Raw genomic sequence first — 23,775 nt, 5'->3', positions numbered from 1 at the left:
TTCGTTGAAAACATATTTAATGATGCAACGCTAGATATGTGCTATTATTTTTCCCAAACGCACATGCTTATTCATTTCCGTAAAATTTTGATTGATTTTTCTCACAAATTTCGCTATTATAAATTATTTCCTACGGACCTATATATTACTACTCACAGTGCTAGGTGGAAGTTCGGTGTGAATCTACTATATACTATTCAGACACTGAGTAATAACCACAGGTAGTGTTCTGATGCTCACAAACATTATCGCAGTTAGACACTAGACTGAAAAGAGTAATTTTGAACGTAGTGTTATTACTTTCTTTTCAGAAGAAAACTAACTCTAGCTTGTGATCCATCACTCATTCTAATGATGAGCAACACAACGCTGACGTTCGTTCTCTGTTTATACGGAACTACCGCTTCCCTCTATTCCCACTATTTTATTCTTATATATTTTGAAAAATAATCAACGATTTTTTTCACCAGTAAATAACAACACTCTTTAATTCGAATTTTTTTTTTATTCAGATACTGTATACGGAATGTTCAATTCACCAGGATAGGACTCCGTGAAACAATGATTTTTTCGTTCTTGAAAGTTCAAGTCGAGATGTGACTTCGTAGTATTTGGAGTTATTTTCAATGATTGTTCCCCTGAAAAGAAACGAATAAACTTACAGTTAAAGTATCTGGCTACCTTTCTTGTCACTTTTCTATAAAATAGAACTAGAGTGAACCTTAATAACATTTTCAGACAGAAAATGTCTCAGACTGGTGAAAACGATAATAAATTTTGGACAACCTATGTCATTTGCTAGGAGAAATTAATTTTTATGTCTAATTTTAAACAAAAGTCATGTACTATTCAAATACAAATACAAAGGCCACAACAGGTGAATCTCCCAACGAGATTGCTGAAAAAATTATGTCCATCAAAAATATTGATGTCAAATATAACCAAAATACCCACTATAAAGGCATATATCACCAACAAATAAAATAAAATAATGTATAATAACTGCACATAAAAAATATTATGGTTGCCTTACCTAAGTATAGATAGCTTCTCGCGTGCGCGATTTATCCCACTATATCTATCGTCCTTCTTTTTAAACATATCCATTGTGTTAGAATGCACAATCTCTAGTGGTAAGCTATTCCATTTATTGACAACCCTATTAGAGAAAAACTCCCAGCGACACTCAAAACCTGGAATTGTCCCTTACTAAACGATACTGTTGTCCCCTCGTCGAAGCAGTTGATTGACAGTATATTAATAACTCGTGGTACATCCTATCCATCCCGTTGAAAATTTTGAACACTTCGATCATATCTCCCCCGACATCTGCTTTCTTCCAATGTAAACATATTCAAGAAATCGAGTGTTTCTTCAAAACTCAAGCGTTGTGTACTATCAAGAGCACGCGTAGGCCTTCTCTCCACCCTGTCAACCAAGCCTATGTCCCTCTGTAGGTATGGTCTACGAAACCTTACGACATACTCCAGTGTAGGATGAATTAAGCGTCGGAAAAGTGAAAGAATGACTTTAGAAGAACTGAAGAGACCTTTTTAAGGATGAAACCGAGCATTCTATTCGCTTTTCTGACCACCACTAAACAATGTCCAGAAAACCTAAGCCGCTCGTCAGTGAGAATTCCCAAATCGGTAACCTTATTTGCATCCGGAATAGTGCACTTGTGAGTGAAACGAGGGTTGTTCGAACCAAAATGAGTGACCATGCACTTCTTAACGCTAAACGTAATGCCCCGTTCATTTGCGTATGCTGTAATCTTGTTTAAGTTGGTCTGGAGCAACTCCCTATCGCTTTGATTCTCGACTACCCCCATTAGCTTCACGTCATCTGCGAATTCGCTAACAATCCCATTGATACCCTGATCAAGTTTATCGATAAAAAGTGAAAAAGGTACGGCGCCAAGGACATTTCTTTAAGGAACTCCACTTGTGACATCTGTCCAATCAGAAAGTACCCTGTTCATCCTAACCCGTTGTGACCTATCTCTCAACCACGATTGTATCCAATTAAACAAATTATCCTAATCCCAATCGCATGTAAAAGCTTCAAGAATTTACCGTGTTAGACCCGATCGAATGACTTCTGGAAATCAAGATAAACTACGTCGACGTTTTTGCCATTTCCCAAAGCATTAGTCAGGTGATCACAGAAGCAAAAGAGGTTGCTTACACATGACTTCTCCTTCCTGAACCTATGCTGGTTTTCCGACAATGCGCTATTCTCGTCTATCCATTTCACCAATTGGCTTTTGATAATAATTTCCAAAATTTTCGAGAGGGAGCTCATCGAACACACTGGACGATAATTGGACACAGCTTCTCTAGTACCCTTTTCAAATATCGGAACATGTATGAACATCTGAATCACTAAATGCTAGAGTTTGTATTTTATGTGGTGATTTTTTTTGTAATTTAAGAGTTAAAAAGAGACTGAAAATAACTTTTTCGTAATATTGAAATACGGGGTGATTATAAAAAAATTATCCCGACATATGGGCCCCTAACTATCATACCATTCACAGAAACTGAATGAAATTTTGGCATAAGGTATTTTGAGGTATGCGCTCAAGAAATGATATGGAAAACAACAGTGTCACTCTAACAGTTACGGTTACAGTGAGAAAATTTCGAAAATGTCAAATGGCAACACCAAGTTTTTTGTATTGGAATGTGATCTCCATTGTGAAAAACCCTAAATAGCGTTCGAACGGCAACTGTAGCATGAAAATCACCGGCGGTAGATAGGCTAAAAGTGAGGACAACCAATAAGGACAGAGAAGCAGCATAAAATAAAGCATTTTATTGTGTTTCACAAATTTTCCACATGACCTTGTGGAGGACTAATCAGGCTGGGATCTCAGCCGAAGAAACGGTGTGACGAATGAAACGAACATTAATGCTCTGGTGCACGGCAAAGTCCTTTTTACTTTTTCCTTGCCTAGCTCCGGGGATTTTCGTGCTACAGGTGCCATTTCAACGCTATTTAGTGTTTTTGAGTATGGAGATCGCATTCCAATACAAAAAACTTGGTGTTGCCATTTGATATTTTCGAAATTTTCTCACTGTAACCGTAACTGTTAGAGTGACACTGTTGTTTACCATATCATTCTTGAGCGCATACCTCAAAATACCTTATGCCGAAATTTCATTCAGTTTCTGTGAATGGTATGATAGTTAGGGGCCCATATGTCGGGATAGTTTTTTAATAATCACCCCGTATTTCAATATTACGAAAAAGTTATTTTCAGTCTCTTTTTAACTCTTAAATTACAAAAAAAAAATCACCACATAAAATACAAACTCTAGCATTTAGTGATTCAGATGTTCATACATGTAATACATGTAAGGACCTTATTTCCTAAATTAAATATACTGTCCGGAAATGAATTATGAATACTTTGAAAAAAAATCAGTTGATTATTAAAATTTTTTCTTTGGTTTCGAATCATCGCGGTAAACACCTGTTTTGTTTCATTGAGTGTCAACATAAGCAAATATCATTTTGTCTGAAAGAAATTATTGTCTAGAGAAATTTACATTTTGTGTTACTTCCAGTGCATCTTGACTATTTCAAAAATAGCTTTAGTGTATGCATATGAGAATCTCAATAACACATTACCATCAATCTACGAGCCTCAGATGATTTAATAATATTCGTAACATTTTCATGAAAATAAATAAATGGTTTTTTTTTCGAAATTCAAACCAAGAATGGTGGATAAACCTGAGGGAATTCTTTTGTTTATAACAGATAAAAGATATTTCAAACTCTAAAAATCACCTTTTTCTTCTGTGAAATCGGCTTGTGATAATTTTCCAAAACTGCTAAACTTTAATAACGAAAGCGAATGGCACGCAATCAATTCTGGTAAAAGCATTTTATATTTTTGAAGATGCAATCATCAATTTCTTCTGATAAAAATTGAACTAATTAATCATTATTATTGATTAGTGCAGTACCTGAATATAACGTCTCCTCGTTGTTGTAGAGGAGCGACCCAGGCAAGATCTACTGATGTTTTCTTTCTCCAGTTTTTATTTGCCACCGCAGAGCACTCGTCTAATAAACTTAAACCATCTGCATCTAGAAATCTTCCAATGTACCTTCCAGACACTCTGTCGAAAGCTTGAACGATGAAACCCTTGAATGTTGAACTAGAATTGTGTCTCTTGATAGTCACTGTAGATGAAACACAATATTATTTGATAAATATTTACAACTTTAAGTAACGTATGCGAATGATTCAAATATGATTGAAACATTTCATTGGTTTCAATAGGATTGTTAATATTTGATTAAAGTAAATTGAATCAATTTTTACTATTGATCAAATCCAAATCCCAATTAATTTGAAGAAACTAATCTTTCAGACTTAGATTAAGCTGATTTGTCTAGTACAGTGGTACTCAACTTATTATGCTCTATATAAGTACTCTCTGTAACTATGCAGAAAAATTGCGTACCCCCTAATGCATAAGAGATTTTCGTAACTCTAGACATGCGCACAAACACGTAGGAGGCTTATGTATGATTAGAAATATATAGGAGGTTTAAAAATTACTGGAAATGCGTAGAAGGCTTACATGTCACTGGAAATGCGTAGGAGGCTTACATGTCACTGGAAATGTGTAGGAAACTTACGTACATTCTTGTGTATATTTCACCATGATTAATGTTTTACCATTTTTTGTAGCTTTACTTCGTTTTTCCGCAATTGCGGATTCCTTTTGCATACCCATGAATAACCCATCATGCATTACAGGGGTACGCGTACAACAGTTTGTTAACCACTAGTTTTGTAAAGTATAGCAAAAAATTATGTTGAAAGAAATAGAGATGCTATAGCGATCCTATAGAGATCCTCTACAACAATGATGAGAATTAGAGCTTTAATAGAAATTAACAACTTCTATTAATAAGGAAAATCAAAATGAAATCCATCTAACAATTATATTTTTAAACTATTATATATTTTACAGTTTGCATTACGTCATTAATACGCATATTTTATAAACAGTTGAAATTCACATCATAATGCCGGTTAGCAGTTAAGCGTTAGTCTTTGGTTATGCAAGCCTGGGTTTAATCCTGGTTCAGGAATGAATGTGTTTATAGCTTACTTTTATATAAGTATTTGGCTGAATTGATCTCACAAATCTCTTTTGTGAGTGAAAATATTATTTATAATTAAAAAAATACTTATCAACCATACTAAATTTTTTTTATCGAAGTGGTTTATAAATTTCTCATCAAGCACATCAAAAGAGTGACTACAATGAGACATGACCTAAGAAAATACTGCATGTACAGAAGAGCTAGAAACTGATCACGCTTAACTTTTGCGGAAAACGTTTCCTTAAAGCAGCTATTGATATCCAATACCTTCCAGACACAATAGTCTGCACTACAGAGCGATAAAGTTTCTCAGTTGTCACAGGAACGTGATTGAACGTCTTTCCCATACTTTAGGGAAGCACACATGGTTTTTTCGAGTGACTTATCAAGATATCTGTAGAGTTAATCAAATCTAATCAGGTAAAGCCAACCCCTCCAAAAGAAATAAATAATACATGTCAAAGGAGATTTTATAGTAATATAATTTATTTTATAGATTATTCGAAAATTCTCTCAAGTTGGATAACACAGACTCTCTTCTCTCTACCTCGACCTCCATTAGGTCATTTTCTACGTCTCTTTCCTGGCAAACAGAAGTTTTTGATTCATTTCGAACACTATTGGCGATGGTCTTTAAGTACCAAGGGTCGTTGTTTTGAGTTTACCAATAACACAAACAGAAGTATTGCATATCTATTTCAGATCAAGGAGAATGATTTTTGCGTTCTAGTTTGTACGTTTGTAATTGATTTGTTTGAAAGTAAGAAATGTTTTACAAAATTTAGCATCTGATGTGATACTACACATCGAATGTATAGTCATTACGTACAATAAACGGTGAAACTGCAATTAATTTTACTTCTTGCATTTTGCAGTTTCGGTGAACATCAATAACAAAAAACAGTTCAAAGAATATATGGCCGAAGGTTAACCGACTTACCTCTTATTATAGATTTAAATTGATACACTTAATATCAAAATTAGAATGTTCTGTCTCAAGACATCATTACAGATTTTTCTGTTTGTTGATTTTGTTATAGACTAAACTATGACAGTGAAATAGTTTGATGTGAAAGCCTCCTTCTAAAGATTTAGTAAAATCAGAAATTGTACAGTAATGTAATGTCTCAATGATATATTTTCCAATATCGACTGAAAAATCGAGGAATGAAAACTCGGGTAAAAAAAAGAAGGAAAGTGCATCGAGTTGTCTGGAAAGAAATTGCAAGTACTTACCATTGATGACCTGTCCCGGTTTGAAAGAGACAGCCGTTTGCAAAAGAATGTATGGTGACTCATTTCCCGGTATGAAGAGTCCATGATTTCTGGAAGAACTTAACGTGTCACACGTATCAGTTGGAGCTCCATGTGGAAAAGCTCTCACGAATTTGTCAATGAAATAGACTAAGAAAAGCAACTGGACATGAAAAACTTTCATGTTTTGTAACGATTTACTCTGTGATTTCCATTGTAAGGAAAGATTCAATTAACTCCAATGTTTTGAACTTGGATTTTTTATTCGGGTTGAAAGAACTACAAAAACAATCTTAAGGATGAACGATTATCTGACTGAATAAGAAAGCTTATATACACATTCTGAAATTTTGAATTATCGAAAAACACGAAGCAAAAGTCATACACACACAAAAAAGGATCCGTAAGTGGTCAAGTTGTTCGATTTTTGACCTGGTTAGAGATCGTCGACCGTAAATAGAGCAGGTCTTCTTCCTCTATGATCACAGTTGTTTTCTTTCATAACCTTCTTTTGGAGCTGTCAAATACCGGTTTCAATGTTTCTAACTGTCTAGTTGGTTGACCTTCAATTTCCTTACTTCCTGGGGCTATAGGAATCTAGATCTCTACTGCGAGTTAGAGCAAGTGTGATTATTAAAAGACTACAAAATTCTCGGGTACCCAAAACTTATTACGATTAATAAATGAGTATTTTAACGATGAAAAGTCTGATAGAGATCAAGTGACAAATCAGTTTTCTGTAATAAGCCTTTAATTACAGAAAATAAATAATTAACGACATTGAAATACTTTATAACTAAAATTTGTATTGGTGTACAAGTATGTAAGGATCTATAAATAAACCACCATTAATGAAAATAAATTGTATGAGCCTGTATACAGAATATATAAGGAATGTAATTTGTTATACACAACATACAGCTGTAGCGTACTGCACTTACGGAAGCAAATGCGTGGAGATTGGCAAAATTTTCGTATCACAGTAGCGTCGATAGAAAAATAATTAAAATTAATAGAAAGCACATAAAGAATAAATACATTTAAAAATAATGATTTCTAAGTTAACGTGTTTATTTACTGCTCTTGGATGAGTCCCAAGATTTTTAAAAATTTACAGAATCAAACTTTTTTATAATTCGGAAAGAAAAATTACGATTTTCAGATGAGATTTTAGAACCTGGTAGGGACTCGTTATTTGCTCTGAAAATTCGATAATATATTTTGTGGAATATCGCATAGCATGTTCGAATCGATGACTAGCAGCATTTCGTGTGGACGCTCAAATTGATTCATAATCCTCACACCTTGTTGGCGACAACCTATTTTCTCTGATAGAAATAATTCGAAAAATTTCATCCTAGAAAAATCTATTATTTCGATTTTCTACCATGTTGTTGTACCCCACTGCCTTTTTCCTACCGAATCCTTTCGTGTAGTGTTATCGGAAGTTGAGAAGAGAGCTAGTGAAGGAAAGAGTATAATTATAAGAGCGATTCCCCACGTGCTGGCAGTACCTACTGCTTCACTATGTTTAAGGCATAATTTCGTTTTCTCATCGGAAAAGCCGAAACATTTGTTTCGACAGCATGACTAGTACGGGGAAAAAAATGTTATTCTTTCCGACATATTTTCAATTCTTTCTTCTTTTATCCATTTTTCCGAAACTCAAATGCATTTAGCGAGAGGTGAAACACACGTTTTTTTTTCTCCTTCACTTTTTCTTCCCGTTATTTCCAGTTCTGAAACTTTTAAGGGTTTCAATTAGCGTTTCTGAGATAGAATTCCATTTTTTGTTCCTCTATTTTTTTTATTCATTATTCGAGCAATTTCCAAAATCGTTAAAAATATTGTAGAAACTTTTTATATTCTTTAGATTAAAATGTTTTTATGGTAAGATGAAAGTATTCGGTTTTGTTTAACATGAAAGATTAATAAGTTGATTAAAATTATGAGGTTTGGTGAGTACGGTAAGACTTGATTATTACGACATTCAAAATAGTTCACATTTGATGTGACTCGAGATTCAAGTTTTTAAGACATTGGTATTAAACGTATAAACTGAAGGTATCCTGAAATGAACATTGTGTGCCTTCATATAAATATAATGCTATCAATACTAATAAACGAAGTATTTCTATACAGAAATGCAAAATTTTTTTCATCCTGATTTATTCTGATTTATATTAAAACAGTAAGTATATAGATTGCTTCTTTATGAATTCCTTGATCCTTGATCCTACGAATTCCAGAAATCCGCCTATAATGAAGTTAAAAGAATGGTATAGATAGAGAGAGAGTTTCGAAACAGAACATAAATAAATAAATAAATATATATATAAATGTACAATATGTAAAAAAATTGTTCCTCCTCACACCAATAATTATATCTCTTCACTTTAAATCTGACCGGCATAGTTAGGCCTTGCACATGGTATGTACTTGCAGCTTCTGCATTTATTTTTATATTTTTTATATATTTTATGTTGAGTGCAACTTTGCTTTTATTTTCAACTTGACAAAAGAACATTCATTTTGGCTATTTTCTTTTGATTTTTCTATATTTTTGAATTCAATGGTACTACAGCAGAACGTCGGGGGATCGAGCATCTATTTAGGCTTTGGAGGCCAAGGGATGCTCTCAGAAACGTTCTGTGCTAAGCCAATGTCAGGGTGTTCCCCATGATGAGTGCCCTAGACATTGGCTACGACTTTTTTAATTTTTGAACCTGTATAAACAATGAAACTTTAACAATCTTTAACAATATTTATTAAGAGCGATCCACAGCATTCAGGAAATCTGCCAGTGTTCCCATGTACAACGATACTAAACAATGATCAAAAATCATGCAACGAATCCTATTTTTTGTCAATAGTCATCATTAAAAGAGGTAGAAAAACATTTCATCAATGCATTGAGCTTAAATTTCCACCATTTTTGTGGGAGAAATCCCCACAAAATCAGTCAAAAGTTCTAAAACGTATTTTGTTATATCCGAGGTTGTTGTATTACGTTGACGTTGAAAGAAAAATTCCTTAACATCATGGGAATCAGCGGGGATCTCACTCGTTGACGTTATAGCAGAGTTTGACAGCGTGTAGATTGCAACTCACTCAAATTGCCCATGGCGAATAACATGGCGGAGTTTTGCTTGGCTTGAAAGAAAGATAGAAAGCATATGTTGAGAGCTGCCGCTGTGCAGTCGTGGGGTCATAGTGACGCACTCGCATTGCGCGGATACGGGTTCGAGCCCCGCGGGTGGCATATTGGGTGGTTGACTAAAGTTTGTTTTCTGTGGTTCCCAACTTCGATTCGCGAATGCGAGTCGATCTTTCGTTAAAAAGTCTCGCAACAGACCTACAATGGTACAAATATCCAATCATAGCATTTCTCTCATAGTTTAAAAAATAGATGGCAGAACTACAAATTCTCGCACAACACTAAAAATATGCACTCAAACTGTTAGGTACACATGTAACACTTCCGACAAAACTCATTCGGTAGTAAATTACCCATGGCGATGGATCGGAGTTGTGCTCGGTTCGAAAGAAAAGCATGTAGATATAAAAAAAAACACATGTTTGCAGTTTATAAACATTCAACCTGCAACTAATTTTGAATAACACGTTTTGTAATACATTTTGTATTAGATTGTACGTATGCATGCAAAGAATATTGATATCGTGAAAATTGAGATAAAATATAATTGAGAGAGTATTTCATAATTCTTAATTAATTAAATAACAGAATGTTTTTCCCTTTACTTTGCACATTGTGCAATATAAAAAAAAAAAATCTTACGTGTCGAAAGTTTTTCGCAGAAAGTGGAGAACAAGTTTTTTTTGGTTTAATAAAGTATTTTTTTCAATTCCCAGATGTAATCAAAACATTCAAGAGGAAAGAAAATTGATCTTTACATTTGGTTGAGCGGTTGCCTTATTTTTTCTACCCATGACATTAATTTTTTCACGGCTAATGGAGATACTTGCAGGCCATTTCTGAATACAACCAACGAAGCATAAACCTGGGAGATAAATAAAATAAAAGATTTTTGTAATTAAGCGCTCTCTAAACTGAAAAAAAAGAAGAAAGAACAGAACATATTATCACCTTTTTATGGTGCTTCCTGATTTAGTTTACACTTCATTGAATATATTACCATTTATGGTTTGTATAAAAAAAAACTTATTCTCCATCAACACAATATAATAGATTTTTTGGTGCAGTAGTTACCCTCCAGGTAGATAAGACATTCGCTATACCTCGCCGAGTGGTTAGCGTACTAAACTCTTGGTAAGATATTTTTTTTCGAAAAGCTGTTCAAAATTAACGGCAAACTGTAGGTCCCGATTTAAATAACTTCCGTATATATAAAATAGCTGTTGTGTGAAAAAGGATGGGGTGACTAGACTGATATTACAGTAAACCTAATCATTTAGTCGGTATTTACTAGTCATTTTCCTACATTTAGTTGGGGACGGGCGGTATACTTATGATCTCCCTTCCGTAGATACAGCTTTGTAAATTCTGTCGATTGGTGTACGATACTGAGGTTTGCTGCAAAGTGCTTGCCATGTCAAGGATGTTTCTTGGTGGATTAAAAATGTTCGAAATTTCACGCACAGATGACACAGTAACAAAAATCATGGAAAAAAAATACAGCAAGAATTTGATACAAACAGTCATAGTATATGAGGTAGGTTAAAGTCAGAATGGAGTAAGTCACATTTTCAACAATTCTAACTTTAGTAAAATAATCTGCGCATATGTTTGTGCTTTGTGCTTTGTATTTCTGACCTATTTTTTATATAACAATCTAGAAATGCTAAACTGTTAAAAAAAAGGAACTAAGTTCCAATTTCAATAATTCGCCACTAGATTGTGAAATCAAAAACTTTTTAACATGGGATTCGACTATAACAATTCTGGTAAAACTTTCTTTTCCTCAAAATGAGGATTGATAGACTTACGCAACTTAGAGTCAACCCCTTCATAAATTAAAATTTAGAACCCTTTTCATACCTAGCACTATTTCAATGAGTGCACCCATTTAGCTTGAGCCACATCTGACGATACTTAATTTTAGTCCATGAGTTTGCTTACATGGATTGTGGCTCAGTCACGTTTACGTGCGTAATTCGTATCTTCACGTGCTGAATGCTAAAAATACAGTCATTGGCGTAAGCAAAGGGGGGGGGGGGGTGGGTGGGTTATAACCCTCCTTCCCAAGCCGAGGCCGAGATTACAGTGTTTTTTGTAGAAAAAACGTAACTCCCCTCAGAAGAAAAAAAAAATTGACCACCCCGAAAATCCTGCTTACGCCTATGCAAACAGTACAGTGCCATCAATATGTGTATTTCTGATTTTTTCTTATTTAAAAAAAAATCTTGATCGTTATTAGCGACAATCTGCAGATCACACACTCATACGCCAATAGATTGATTTTATATTAATTTTTGAAATGTGTCATTGACTTTATTCCACCCTGTATTATATACGAGTGCAATGAGAAATTACAGTTTATGGAGGTGAGACATAGAAATCGTTATCTCATTGAAATATCTTAATTTTATCATATGATAACACACACTGGATAGCTTGCTTACACTTTTCTTTGCATTATTCGATGAAGCTTCACGTAAAAATTTTATATGCATTTTAAATACACAAACAATTTTGAAAAAACGTTTCAGGAAAGCCTCTCTTGAAACAAATAAATCTCTGTAAAAGCATTTTTACAGAACAAATCAGACTTTATATTTTAGGAAAGAAAAACTCTCCATATTTCATAAGAGATACCACGATCTTGGGAATCCGGATAAAATGTAAAAACCTTTTTAGAGAAATGTAATGGATGTGTAAACGCTATTTGAAAGCGATGTCTATTGAGGAAGTGCAATTCGCCAACACGTGATTTTATACTAAGAGTTAGTAAGCTTTTTTCCATTATTCGTTTTCAGTGAAGGGGATGTTCCAATAAGCATATAAAGTATACTGTACACTTTTTAAAATCATCTATGTCCACATAATAATGAAGCTAACGCAACTTGATTAAAGCTAACTTCAATACTTATTACGGTACAGAAGGAAAGTAGAAATAATCAAATGTCTAAAGCAGGGGTTCTCAACCGGTGCTTCGTGTGCACCTCCCAGAGGCTTCGCGGCGACTCGAGAAAAAAAATATGTACAAATACAAATACAACGCCACAACAGGCAAATTGCCCAAAGAGGTGGCTGACTTTAGAACATCATGGATCCCCGAGCCATTTTTTGGAGGCCCTACCCACTACTGCTATACCACACATGCACCCCGTCCACACCCCCCCGCGGAATCCCCAACGAATCGGTAAATGCGGGAATGTGCGTGTACGTGTAGTGAAACCTGACGTGAAGTTTTTTGTGTTTCTCTGTAATGCTTGTTATGTGTAGTGCTGCCATCTGCCACCAGTTTTTCAAACTATGAGTGAAGTGTTATGATTGAATGATTTATCGTTGTAGGACTGTTGCTTTCTGTGGCGAGACCTTTTAACGGGGAGATCGGCTCGCATTTGCGCCTTGAAGTTGGGAACCACAGAGAACCAACTTCAGCCGACCACCACTGTGGGGTTCGAACCCGGATCCTCGCATCGCGAGTCCGTCACTATAACCAATAGATTTGATAGATAAATAAATAAAAGAGGCCCACACACACACACACACACACACACACACACACACACACACACAGGTTCTCTGCTGTAAAAATTATATACTGGATAGGGCTCCGCGAGTCAAAAAAGGTCGAGAACCACTGGTCTAAACTAACGAAATTAGGATAGTGACTCCATGGCCCCCACACGCTTGAGCAGGGCTCCTAGGTTGAAATCTTTAGCGGGCCCCCAACAGACCAAACTTTTCACGGACCCTTCTGTAATGAATTTATACCATGTTAAAACAAAAAATAATGGTAATTGCCTCGGGCAACACGGCTGGAGCCCTGTCAGCATCAACCTTGGGGGAGCCATGAGTGACTCCTCAAAACATTTTTCGAAAAAAACAATATAGCTACTTTTTTAAAATAAATAATTTTCTTTTACATGATTTAACAAGACAGTTATTTTTCAGAATATTTAATTATATAAAATTGAACACTTTAATCAGGAATAAATAGGAAGAATATAATACTAGAATCGGGCACGCGTACGTGCGCGCGCGCGCACACACACACACACACACACACACACAATAACACATTTTATCATTATTTGATTTAGAAATGATACTTTAATCACCATATCGATACTAATTTTTAGTTTAGTAATTTAAAAAACGAAACATTTAATAAGAAACTAAAGTGATGAAATTTTTTTTCCAGCAGAATCCGAATTAGAATTCATGCAATAGATGGCAGCACAAGCGTACATATCGAAAATCTTCGAATTTATTTCAAACTAATGAATTCGCAGCTATATAATACAAAAGTTTTTTGTCACACTAAATTAATTGATATCATTGACGGAAATACGGGTGAGCCCCAGCGTCAAAGGTGAAGTTGACTGATCTAATGTATATATGCATATATGAATTTACATCATCATCATGGCCTATGATTGATCTGCATGTAATACAAATCAACAAGCTACAGAAGTTTGAATTTTCCCCCCATGAAGATTGAATGAGAAACTAAGAAAAAATATATATAGAGTTGCTAGTGTTTTGAGGATCAATAATCTAATGAAAGATATCAGCTAAATTTCTGGGATTTTTTTGCGGATGTAAAAGACACTATCCTTCTTCTGAAGTGAGCCAGAGATTTTTTTTGTCGTGAAGAACCAGGCTTATGAGCTAGCATTGAAACGGTTTCCAAATGAAAAGCTAACCCATATTCACACCGACACCATATTTGCTCGTGAAATGACAGTTATCAAGGATATGTTGATAACAAACTATTAATAAAAAATAATTGAGATATAATGTCATCAGCTGTGACGAAAGATAATTATACAACAAATTACAATATCTACATTCTATCTAAAGCTTTAAGGTGGATATACTATGCACAGAAGTTACTAATTCAAAATGTAAATTACAGTTACATCTAATTTCAGAAATAGACAAATTTTAGCAGGTAAAAATCGTTTTTAATCTTGAAACTTCAGTTGAATGTGTTGGTTTGGGTAAGAATTTTTTTGAACATTTTGAAATCGCTGCTGCAACAGTTTCCTAACAATACAGTTTACTACGTTGGAAAAAAATCATTTAGTAAGGCGTTAAACCGTTTGTTTGAACAGACGAAATCATCTTGATACTGGTTTTATCGATGTAAAAATGTGTGGAATTTTAGAGTAGGTATATATATATATAAATTCCTACTCTAAAATTCCGCACATTTTTACATCGATAAAACTAGTATCAAGATGATTTCGTCTGTTCAAACAAATATATATATATATATATAAATTCCTATATATATATATATATATATATATATATATATATATATATAGAATTCTCCCAGATCCTACAAAATGATTACCTCATCAATTTTCCCGATCATTCATTTTTTTCTATTTGCTTTTCAGACATTTTGTTCATTGGATTTGGTCAGATTTTCGTCAAGAAAAACAGTAGCTTAAAATCAACTTATCAGCCAGTAAAGTGGCAGAATGAAGAGACATTAACATTATCCATGAAGTAATGTTTTTCATAAAATGATTGCGGTGTGATGGGTCAAAACAATCCATCCAAAAGCAGTTCCACGGAGAAAAGAAACTCTGAAATTGTTTCAGTACAGAAAGTTTTAAATTTCAAACAATTTACGTCGGAATCACAAGCGTTAGTGAACATGAATGAAATTCAAATAAGGATTTTATGATGACTTGATCATTTTTGTCGCACCACGGTCATTTTCTGCATGTGAAGACTAATTAGACGGAAACCTATGATTTATTGCCGATTCTGAACGGCAGCATTCGACATTTTGCAATTTTTAGAATTCATTGAGAGGTTGGTGGGGCTCCCTGTGGTAGCAACCTTATTCTACAGTCAAGTTGTTGCCGTTTCTGTTGTAACCCCTCGTCAGAAAAGTTTCTGTGACAAGAACGAATCGGGTATCGAATTTGCGACACCTCTAAACATCTTCGGTACTTTAAGCGAGTATCTTATCGACCTGGGCTACCGCACTAGTAAGGATTATGATGTTTCAATATTTCAGTCATATATAAACTGTTAGTAGAATGTGAATTTCATCTTCCTAAAGTATCATTATGTAATGGAATTCAGGGGTGTATTTACAGGGGATCAAGTGGCTATAGCCGAAGGCGGGAAGTTTGGAATGGTGACAAATAGGCGGTCAGGCAAACTAGAATAGAATGGAATGGGGGAGGGGGGGGGGGCAAACCCATAAATCCACTACTGCTGAAATTAGAAAAAGTCTTGTAGCGCGAGATAATTTACGTTTCCATTGGTCTGATAGTACAAAAGCTTAGTTCGAATTGACGTATGCAAAAGGTTCCTAAACTTATTTAACTCTTCCAGCTCTCCTTCAATAAATCTTATTAAGGAAACACGTACACGAGATAGTCATAGGCGGAGATAGAAATGAAAGGCTGGGGGCAGGATAATGAAATCTTGAGGGGCATGATGATGATGCCATTTCATATATGCATATACTTCAGATCAGCCGGTTCCGTCATTGACGCTGCCCCCCCCCCACCGTATGTCCACCCATGAGATAGTATATTGTACGTGAAACTATTAACCCCCCTCCCCCGGTTCGTTTTAGCTCACGTAAGTGGTAATATCGCTAATTTTTTTTAAAATTCTGATAAATAAAAGATTCGTAAGAAATTTATCTTATTGAACATGAATATTAAAGATACCGCACAGCCAAAAAAATTAGTGAATTAAAATGCTACTGAATAGAAAGTCGTAGCGCAAAATTTAATAAAGAAATATTGAATAACCGATAGGAAATTTTTACAATCCTCCGAATTGTACTGTTTTTATATATTACAGGCCCGACTAAACATTTATGACAAAAATATAATAAAAAAATAATGCATAACATCGAGTAACAAAAGAGATGTTTTTTCCTAAATAAAAAATTCAATGGAGACTCACGGGTTTTTTTTTTTGTTGTATTTTCGAACGTACTAAAATTTTCAGATTTCCAAGGCACTGTTTGATGGTAACGAAATTGAAATTTAAGAATAAAAAAAGTAAAGAGGAGATAATAAAATTGTCTAGGACCAGAAATTGAAATGGGAAAAACAAAGAGTTTTGCATTTGAACGAGGTTTTCCTAGTCGCATTGCTTTCGTGAATGAATTTAAAATAAGGCAAAGTAATTCAGCTCTGCAAATATTTCATTGTGTACAATTTTGACTGGAGACGGGAACAGTGGAATTCTACACAGGAAACCCTTATAGTTTTCTTGAGGTATGCAATGAAAATATCCTAGATCAATTTTTTTTACATATACTTGTTTTTCATAATAGATTAACCAGGAAAGAATTTTCTTTGTTTTCGTCAATCGCAAAAAAACTTATTAAAGCATTATTTTGAGTAGAAATATGAAATCGACGTATCTGAACATGAAAAAATTTCTCTCGTCAACAATACAATCTTTGCTCAAGGCATTTATAAAATTAAGCGTTTGTTCACGTTTGGGCAAAGGAATCAGTTCAAGGTAAAAAGGACCGACGAGAGCATTTCTAGAAAAATGCATTTTTTTGACATCTCCCACTTGTGTATGTTTTTTTTACATGTTTTGTGCGAAAAGGGCAGTATTCTCTAGTGCATGGTAAGAATTTTAACAATACAATTTTTCAATCATTACACTTCACCCATAGTTAGAAAAAATTGGTGGCAGATGGCAGCACTAGACATAACAAACATTACACAGAAACAAACTTCACGCCAGGTTCACTGTACATACTCGCACATTCCAACATGTACCAATTCGTTTTAAGTTCCGCAGAGGAATATGGACGAGGTGCATGTCTGGTTCAGCAGCAGTGCATGGTAAGAAATATCCATAGCAACGTTTCCAAAATTTATGCAAAAGAGGCTTACCCGTGTCCTGGATAGTTTTTGGCCGTTTTCAAAAACGTAATATCTGTGATTGTTGATGCTTTTGTATGAAAAAATTCAGTTAAGTTTGTGAGATGTGAAATTAGTTTGAGTAGTTTGATATGATTCAGCGTGGTCCTACTCCTCGGGGTGAAAGGCTTAAATCCCTCTTGGGACAGAGCCTGGGCTAGGTCTGGTCTTACAGTTTGATATGATTATAGTTTTATAAACATCAGCAATGGATTAAATAAAATAGTTCACTAAATTGAATTGGGTGTAAAAAACTATTTATATATCCATTGATATTGTTTTTGATAGTGATTACAATTATTGCCTAATGATAGGTATAAAATAGATTCGGAGAAGTAAAATTGTGGTATTTATTCATTCCGTATAAGAATGTGTATAATGAAAAATTTTACTATATCTTTATAGACCATAAAAATACGGGTGACCCGGAATGTATTTTATACCCTGGTTTAATATGAAACTCAAAGAGAGTCTACCTTTTATAGAATATTGCATAAAAATAACCCTAGAGCTGAAATTGCGTTATGTTATAAGGCTAGCATCTCCGGCGGCTGCCATGGATGTCCGGCATTCAAGATAGTAATACATTAAAACATTAGCTGCATTTGAAAAGTTGTACTACAGTGAAACTTATATGGAAACGGAACCTCACAAGAGACTTTCTTTCAAACCGAGCACAACTCCGGGCTATCGCCATAGGCAATTTACGACCGTATGAGTTGTGCCGGAAGTGTGCATGTGCACTTAACACTCTGAATGCGCATTTAGTGTTGTGCGTGAATTTTTCATAGTGCTGCTATCTATTTCTCAAACTGTGTGTGAAGTGTAATGATTGAATATTTGTTCCATTGTAGACCTGTTGCTCTCTGTGGCGAGACTTTTTAACCAGGATATCAGCTCACATTCACGCCTTGAAGGTGGGAACCACAGAAAGTCAACTTCAGCTGACGATCAACTGTGTGATCGGGGTTCGAACTCAGGTTCTCACGATGGAGTTCGTCGCTGTGGCTACACGACCGCACAGCGGCAACCTCAAAAGGCTGAAATAATACTCCATATATTGGGCAGGTTTCCGTTTTATAAAAGTGCACATCAAAACACTAATCATCAATGGGACTATCTTTCGATTCCGTTCAAGATAAGTTTCTGTCTGATAAAGTGTTCTCTTAAGATTCACTGTATACGTGGAAAATTAAAAAAAATCGTTAAAATATCTTGACGGAAAGGAATAGTCAGTCAAAAAATTTGTATAGGAGGGAATATAATTTCAGTCAACAGTTACTTTATTCATTTTTGCTTTTCGTATAATACAACTTCAGCTTATTTGGCAGTGACAGACTTATATTTCATCTGGTTAACCTGATCTTATCACAATCACGGTTTAACACGATCTCTTTACTCGAATTGCCATCTTAAAAATTCATCCAAAAATGCCGTAAATGAAATTACTGGACTTCTCTACTTTTTTTAGCATTATCATTGCGAGAAATTCGTTTGTGCATATGCTGCCACAACATTCCATCACATCTTTTTCCCTCTTACATCTCAAACTTGAAGCCATTAATATAGTCGAAACTGGGAAAGAAGAAGATGAAAAAATGAGGAAGGAAGGAAGGAAGAAAGAAGAAAACAACAACAACAGAAAACAGGAGTCGGAAATTTTCCACTTTATGGGTTCTCTGAACAACTTTGCGAACCCTCACTCCCATTTGTAATCCTGCTCGCATCACTAAACGAGCAGCTCGTCAAAAAGGATTTCGCCTCTGATGACCACTTTCGAGCTTTATTCCCATTCTAGAAAAAGAGCGATGCAGAATGAAGAAAGAAAAAAAAAAAAGCGAAAGAATTAAAAGAAAAAATAAGAAAGAAAGAAAGAGAGAGAGAGAGAGAGTGAATAGTACAAAATGAAGCGTTCTCAAGAAAAGGCTCAAATGTAGGAAGCCCCTACCCAATGCTTTCCTAGCGTAAGACATTAATCATTTGGAGAACTTTCTCACTTTATCAGCCAAAAAAATTCACTGGGCCGCCATATTTGGCGAGTTGGCAGGAACAATATAATCTTTTTTATCCCTGATTTCATCATTGAAAGTTATTATATTTTAAAATATTAAAAATGTGATTAAGTAATAAATGAACAAGGGATTATCTATTGCTTCGAAACATATAAGCGGTGATACCTCGGCTAAGATTATTTGTTCCGAAATTATGTTCGTTAGCCGAAACGCGATTTCCTATAGGTTTCTATGTAAAACCGCTTAATCCGTTCCGGATGACATTCATAATTTGAACATAAGTTTTATAAAACAGTAATAGTATAATAAAAAAGGCAAAAACTAACCAAAGGCTGGGATGAACAGTTTCATAACTGAATAAAGAATAAAGAATTGAAAAAGACCGATAAAAAAACTGAAAATCTTTTTTCATTTCACAGTATTTATACAACGTTTTTACTTGGAACTTACATAGTGCAGTCTTTTTTCTTGTCAAACGCTGAATCTTCAGAGAGGCTGTCTCTTTGGTGGAGGAGAATTTCAAAATCTGTCAATTGAACTCCTCTACTTTTTTTTAACGTTTTAGAGTTATTCTCTTGTCTCCAACTAAGACACATTTCAATGACTATTTGCTGTACACTGTTCATTTTATTAAGTATTGTTCAGCAGAGGAACAGAATTTTCGGGCACGTTTTTTTCTCTCTAAATACGTTTTCACTGTTTGTCCGAACATAGCCCCCACGTAATGCAGTTGGGCCTCTAGGCTAAGATCTTTGGCGCGACTCGGATCAGATTTTCAACGGGCTCCACTACAGTGAATTTGTAGTGTGAGAAAAAAGGTAAGAGTCGTCTCGGGCTGTAGCCCTGTCAGCCTCACCCTTGTGAAAGCCATGGATCCGAACACTTCCATGATTCAATTTGTTAACAAATTTGCTTTTACAGACGGAAAAGATTATCTCCTGAAAAGATTAGACAGTTCGATGCTAAAGAGCCTTGCCACATGCAATGAAAATTCAAGCCTAGAATTAAAAAAAAAAAATTCTCTGGTGTACTTATAAATTTCACATGAGAAATGGCTCAGAAGCTTTCTGGAAGATAAGTATAGGTTCCAGTTTGTCATAAATTCATAAGTCGCAAAAGAAATTAATTTCGAAGAGCTCGCCGAAAAATTTGTCGTGTTTGAGCGCATCAACTGAATCGAATGTGTATTCGGGTCTGTCGACAAAAGTCTTCGTTAGCTGAGGTAGAAAAAACCCAAAATAAATCTTCTTCGCCGAAAAATTCGTTAGCCGAGGTGTTCGTAAGCCGAGGTATCACTGTATTTACATTTATAAAATAATCAATGTATAATAAAAGCCCATTATCTTTACATTTCTATGAACCAAAATGGTTGATGGCAATACAATTTGAAAAATAAAGTGAGTTACTCTGACACAAATTTATGGCTTCTATTTCTTAGACCATCAAAATGTGTGTATGCCGGGTACTTATATAAGTGCTAGCACGACCTTTATATCTTTATCTCATCAACCGTCCGTCGTAGAGGTAGGATTTCAATTTCAAAAATGCTCCACAGACGTTCAAAAATTACCCTGCACCAGTTCGAGATTGAAAATAGTGTACCAAAATAAAAAAAAATCTAAATTTTTATACATCCCCCTGTGCTCTAACTTCTAATTAAAAAGTTGTTGCCCTGTCTCGCTTGATGCTAACAAAAAAAAAATCCAAGTTCAAAGTGCAATATTCACAGATATTTTCGAATTTGAAAAAGGAGGAAATTTGGGAAAGAACAGTGTTAAATGCGGAAAAACCGTTTTACCCGCATTCAACGTTATCTTTTCCCAAATTCCTTCCGTTTTTGAATTTGAATATTTCTGTGAATATTGTACTTAAAACATGAATTTTTTTTTTGTTGGCATCCGGAAAGACAGAACAACAACTTTTTAATTGGAAGTTAGAACACTGGGAAACGTATAAAAATTTAAATTTTTTATGTTGTTACACACTGTATTTTCATTCTCAAACCTTGTACAGGGCAATTTTTGAATGCCTGTTGAGCATTTTTTAAATTGGAATCATACCTCTACGAAGGACGGTTGATCAGATAAAGGTCGTTCTAGCACTTACACGACACCCTGTATATTAATTAGACGCGTTTAGAGCTCGCTTGTAAAAAATCTGTTAGGCCAAATTCAGCCAAACTTGGTTTAAATACTATTTAAACCAGTGGTTTTCAACGTTTATGTACCCAGAGCGTTGTGTGTGTGTGTGTAATTTTTCTTTAGGGTTATTTAAAAAAAGCAAATGCCGGTATTTATTGTAAATACGGCTACTTCTTTAAGTGTAACGTACGTAGTTGTTTCCATCGTTACATAGTAATCCCAACCATTTCAAGGCCATGGAGCTCACGGGATCTGGTAGGGGGAACCAATTATTTAGATCATGAGGAAATTTGATTGAAAAAAAAAGTTCAGATTTTTAACTACCAGAGTTCGAAATGGCGCAAGCAAAATAAAAATTTAAAATGATAGCCTTAAATAAACTTTCCTGATTTTAACTTCTCGTAATTTTAATTCCGATTTAATTAAAAAAAATACAGCTTATAGTGTCATATTGGCAACTAGTAGCGAAAATTTGAGGGATATATTTTGAAAATTAAATCCCAATATCTGAAATAGAATTTACACCGGTTTGGGTTGAGTTTGACTCAACAGTTTTTTTTCATAATTGGGCTCTAAACAAGTTTACTGTAATAATATAGCCTCCCTGTATATGTATATACAATGGAAATGTTTTAAAAATGTAAAATGAGAGCATATGCAACTTCCGAAGTGCGACAAATTCGCGAATCGGCCAAGAGTTTTGATCAAAGTTCGAATTTCAGAAGTGATTCGGACTTCGGTCGGCCATTTCGCGAAGTGGACGGAGATCCCTGGCCAAAGCTCGACGTGCTGATGTAAGACGGCCCGGTAGGAGACAAATCCATTTTTTTAAATCGCCAATTATGATGCATGTCTATATATAGCAGTTGTATTGGATTAGCTCCCTGTGACGAGACAAAGAAAGTTAAATTTGAGGGAAAAAACTATAAAAATAATTATATAAGCATATAGTCTTTCTGCCAAATTTTGGAGAGAAAAAATGAATACCGCATCTTGACTGCTGCTTGATGGGTTGCCATAACTAAGGTGGACATAATTATTACGAAAAAATATGCCAACTCAACAATGATCCTGAATCATGTCTTTTGTTATCGGACATTGGCCTGGTATTACCGGCCACTTCGCAAACTGGCCGGGTCATTGCTTAACGAAATTGGCCAATTCGCGAAGTGGCCGGTTCCGTCATGAATTGGTCAATTTAGGGCTTTGCCAGTAACACATATATCGCTTCTAAGAATACATATTTTGTACATTACCGTATGATAATATTTTGATTAATCAAGTGAATTGAGGTCATTTATCCAACTTGACAGTAGCAAAACGTTCCCCAAAAACTTTATTATTATTATTTTCAAAAGAAATCACAAACCCTGAATTTGGTGCCATCGCATAAGTTCTGCTGAATGCTGAAGTATTTGAATATCTTCCACAGACAACGATATTCATTATCTTTCTCTATTGATCCTGTGATTCAGTTAATATTAAAAGATTTCGATGAAATAAGAGTCTGTAAAAACATTTAATTACAAGCGAATTTTGCCAATGAATGTCATACTAATTTGAAATTTGCTACGCTAATTATTCTGGCAAAGCTTAATAAACCGCATGTTCAACAAAATTTTAATAGGATTACCATAAACTTCTACTCACTTCTACTATTCAACGCTGGTTAAATAAACTTAAATTATTTTTGCGATAAATGCTCGATGTACAATGGAAAACGCTACTGGAGTCCTAATTAATCTACTAATTATGATTTCACGAAAACTCAATAAAATAAAATTCACAATTATCATTTTCAAAGGTACTTAAAATAAAATCGCGAACTTACTAATATATTATCCAATTGATGGTGACACAATTTGCTATGAGATCTAAACTTTGTGAGAACAGATATGGAAAATTGAACTTTAAAAATTGAAAGTTATTTCTGAAAACTTACGGGATTTGTATTTTTTTACGGTCCCTGAATATACTATAAGTTATACATGTATCTGTCAAAAAACTCTTCATACACTGACATATGAAAAAAAATCGATTATTTTACGCAAAAAATTGATTAAATTGTGGCTAATTAAAGATGAAGCATATTTTTTCTTTATTTCAGAGACAAGTTATTTTGACTAACCTTGTGCATCCATTCACATCCTAACATA

The 23,775-nt window shown here is 34.7% G+C and overlaps 1 protein-coding gene across 1 annotated transcript; it reads right to left on the bottom strand.

Annotated features, from left to right (window-relative positions):
- Positions 1 to 485: 485 nt before the first annotated feature.
- On the bottom strand, positions 486 to 6,867 carry LOC149080176 (putative defense protein 3). Its single transcript, XM_089238603.1, has 3 exons — positions 6,370 to 6,867; positions 3,978 to 4,197; positions 486 to 638 (listed from the first exon to the last, which is right to left on the bottom strand). The coding sequence occupies exons 1-3, from the start codon at positions 6,569 to 6,571 to the stop codon at positions 536 to 538; spliced, it is 525 nt and encodes a 174-aa protein (XP_089094729.1). The 5' UTR covers positions 6,572 to 6,867; the 3' UTR covers positions 486 to 535.
- Positions 6,868 to 23,775: the final 16,908 nt, after the last annotated feature.

This window comes from Pholcus phalangioides, unplaced genomic scaffold (genome assembly GCF_987345545.1).
Source record: "Pholcus phalangioides strain wild (caught in Gottingen) unplaced genomic scaffold, Ppha-v1.0 ptg000011l_1, whole genome shotgun sequence".
NCBI classification, from domain to species: Eukaryota; Metazoa; Arthropoda; class Arachnida; order Araneae; family Pholcidae; genus Pholcus; species Pholcus phalangioides.
The sequence above is the reverse complement of the archived record's forward strand: the minus strand, read 5'-3'. Positions and strand labels throughout refer to the sequence as shown.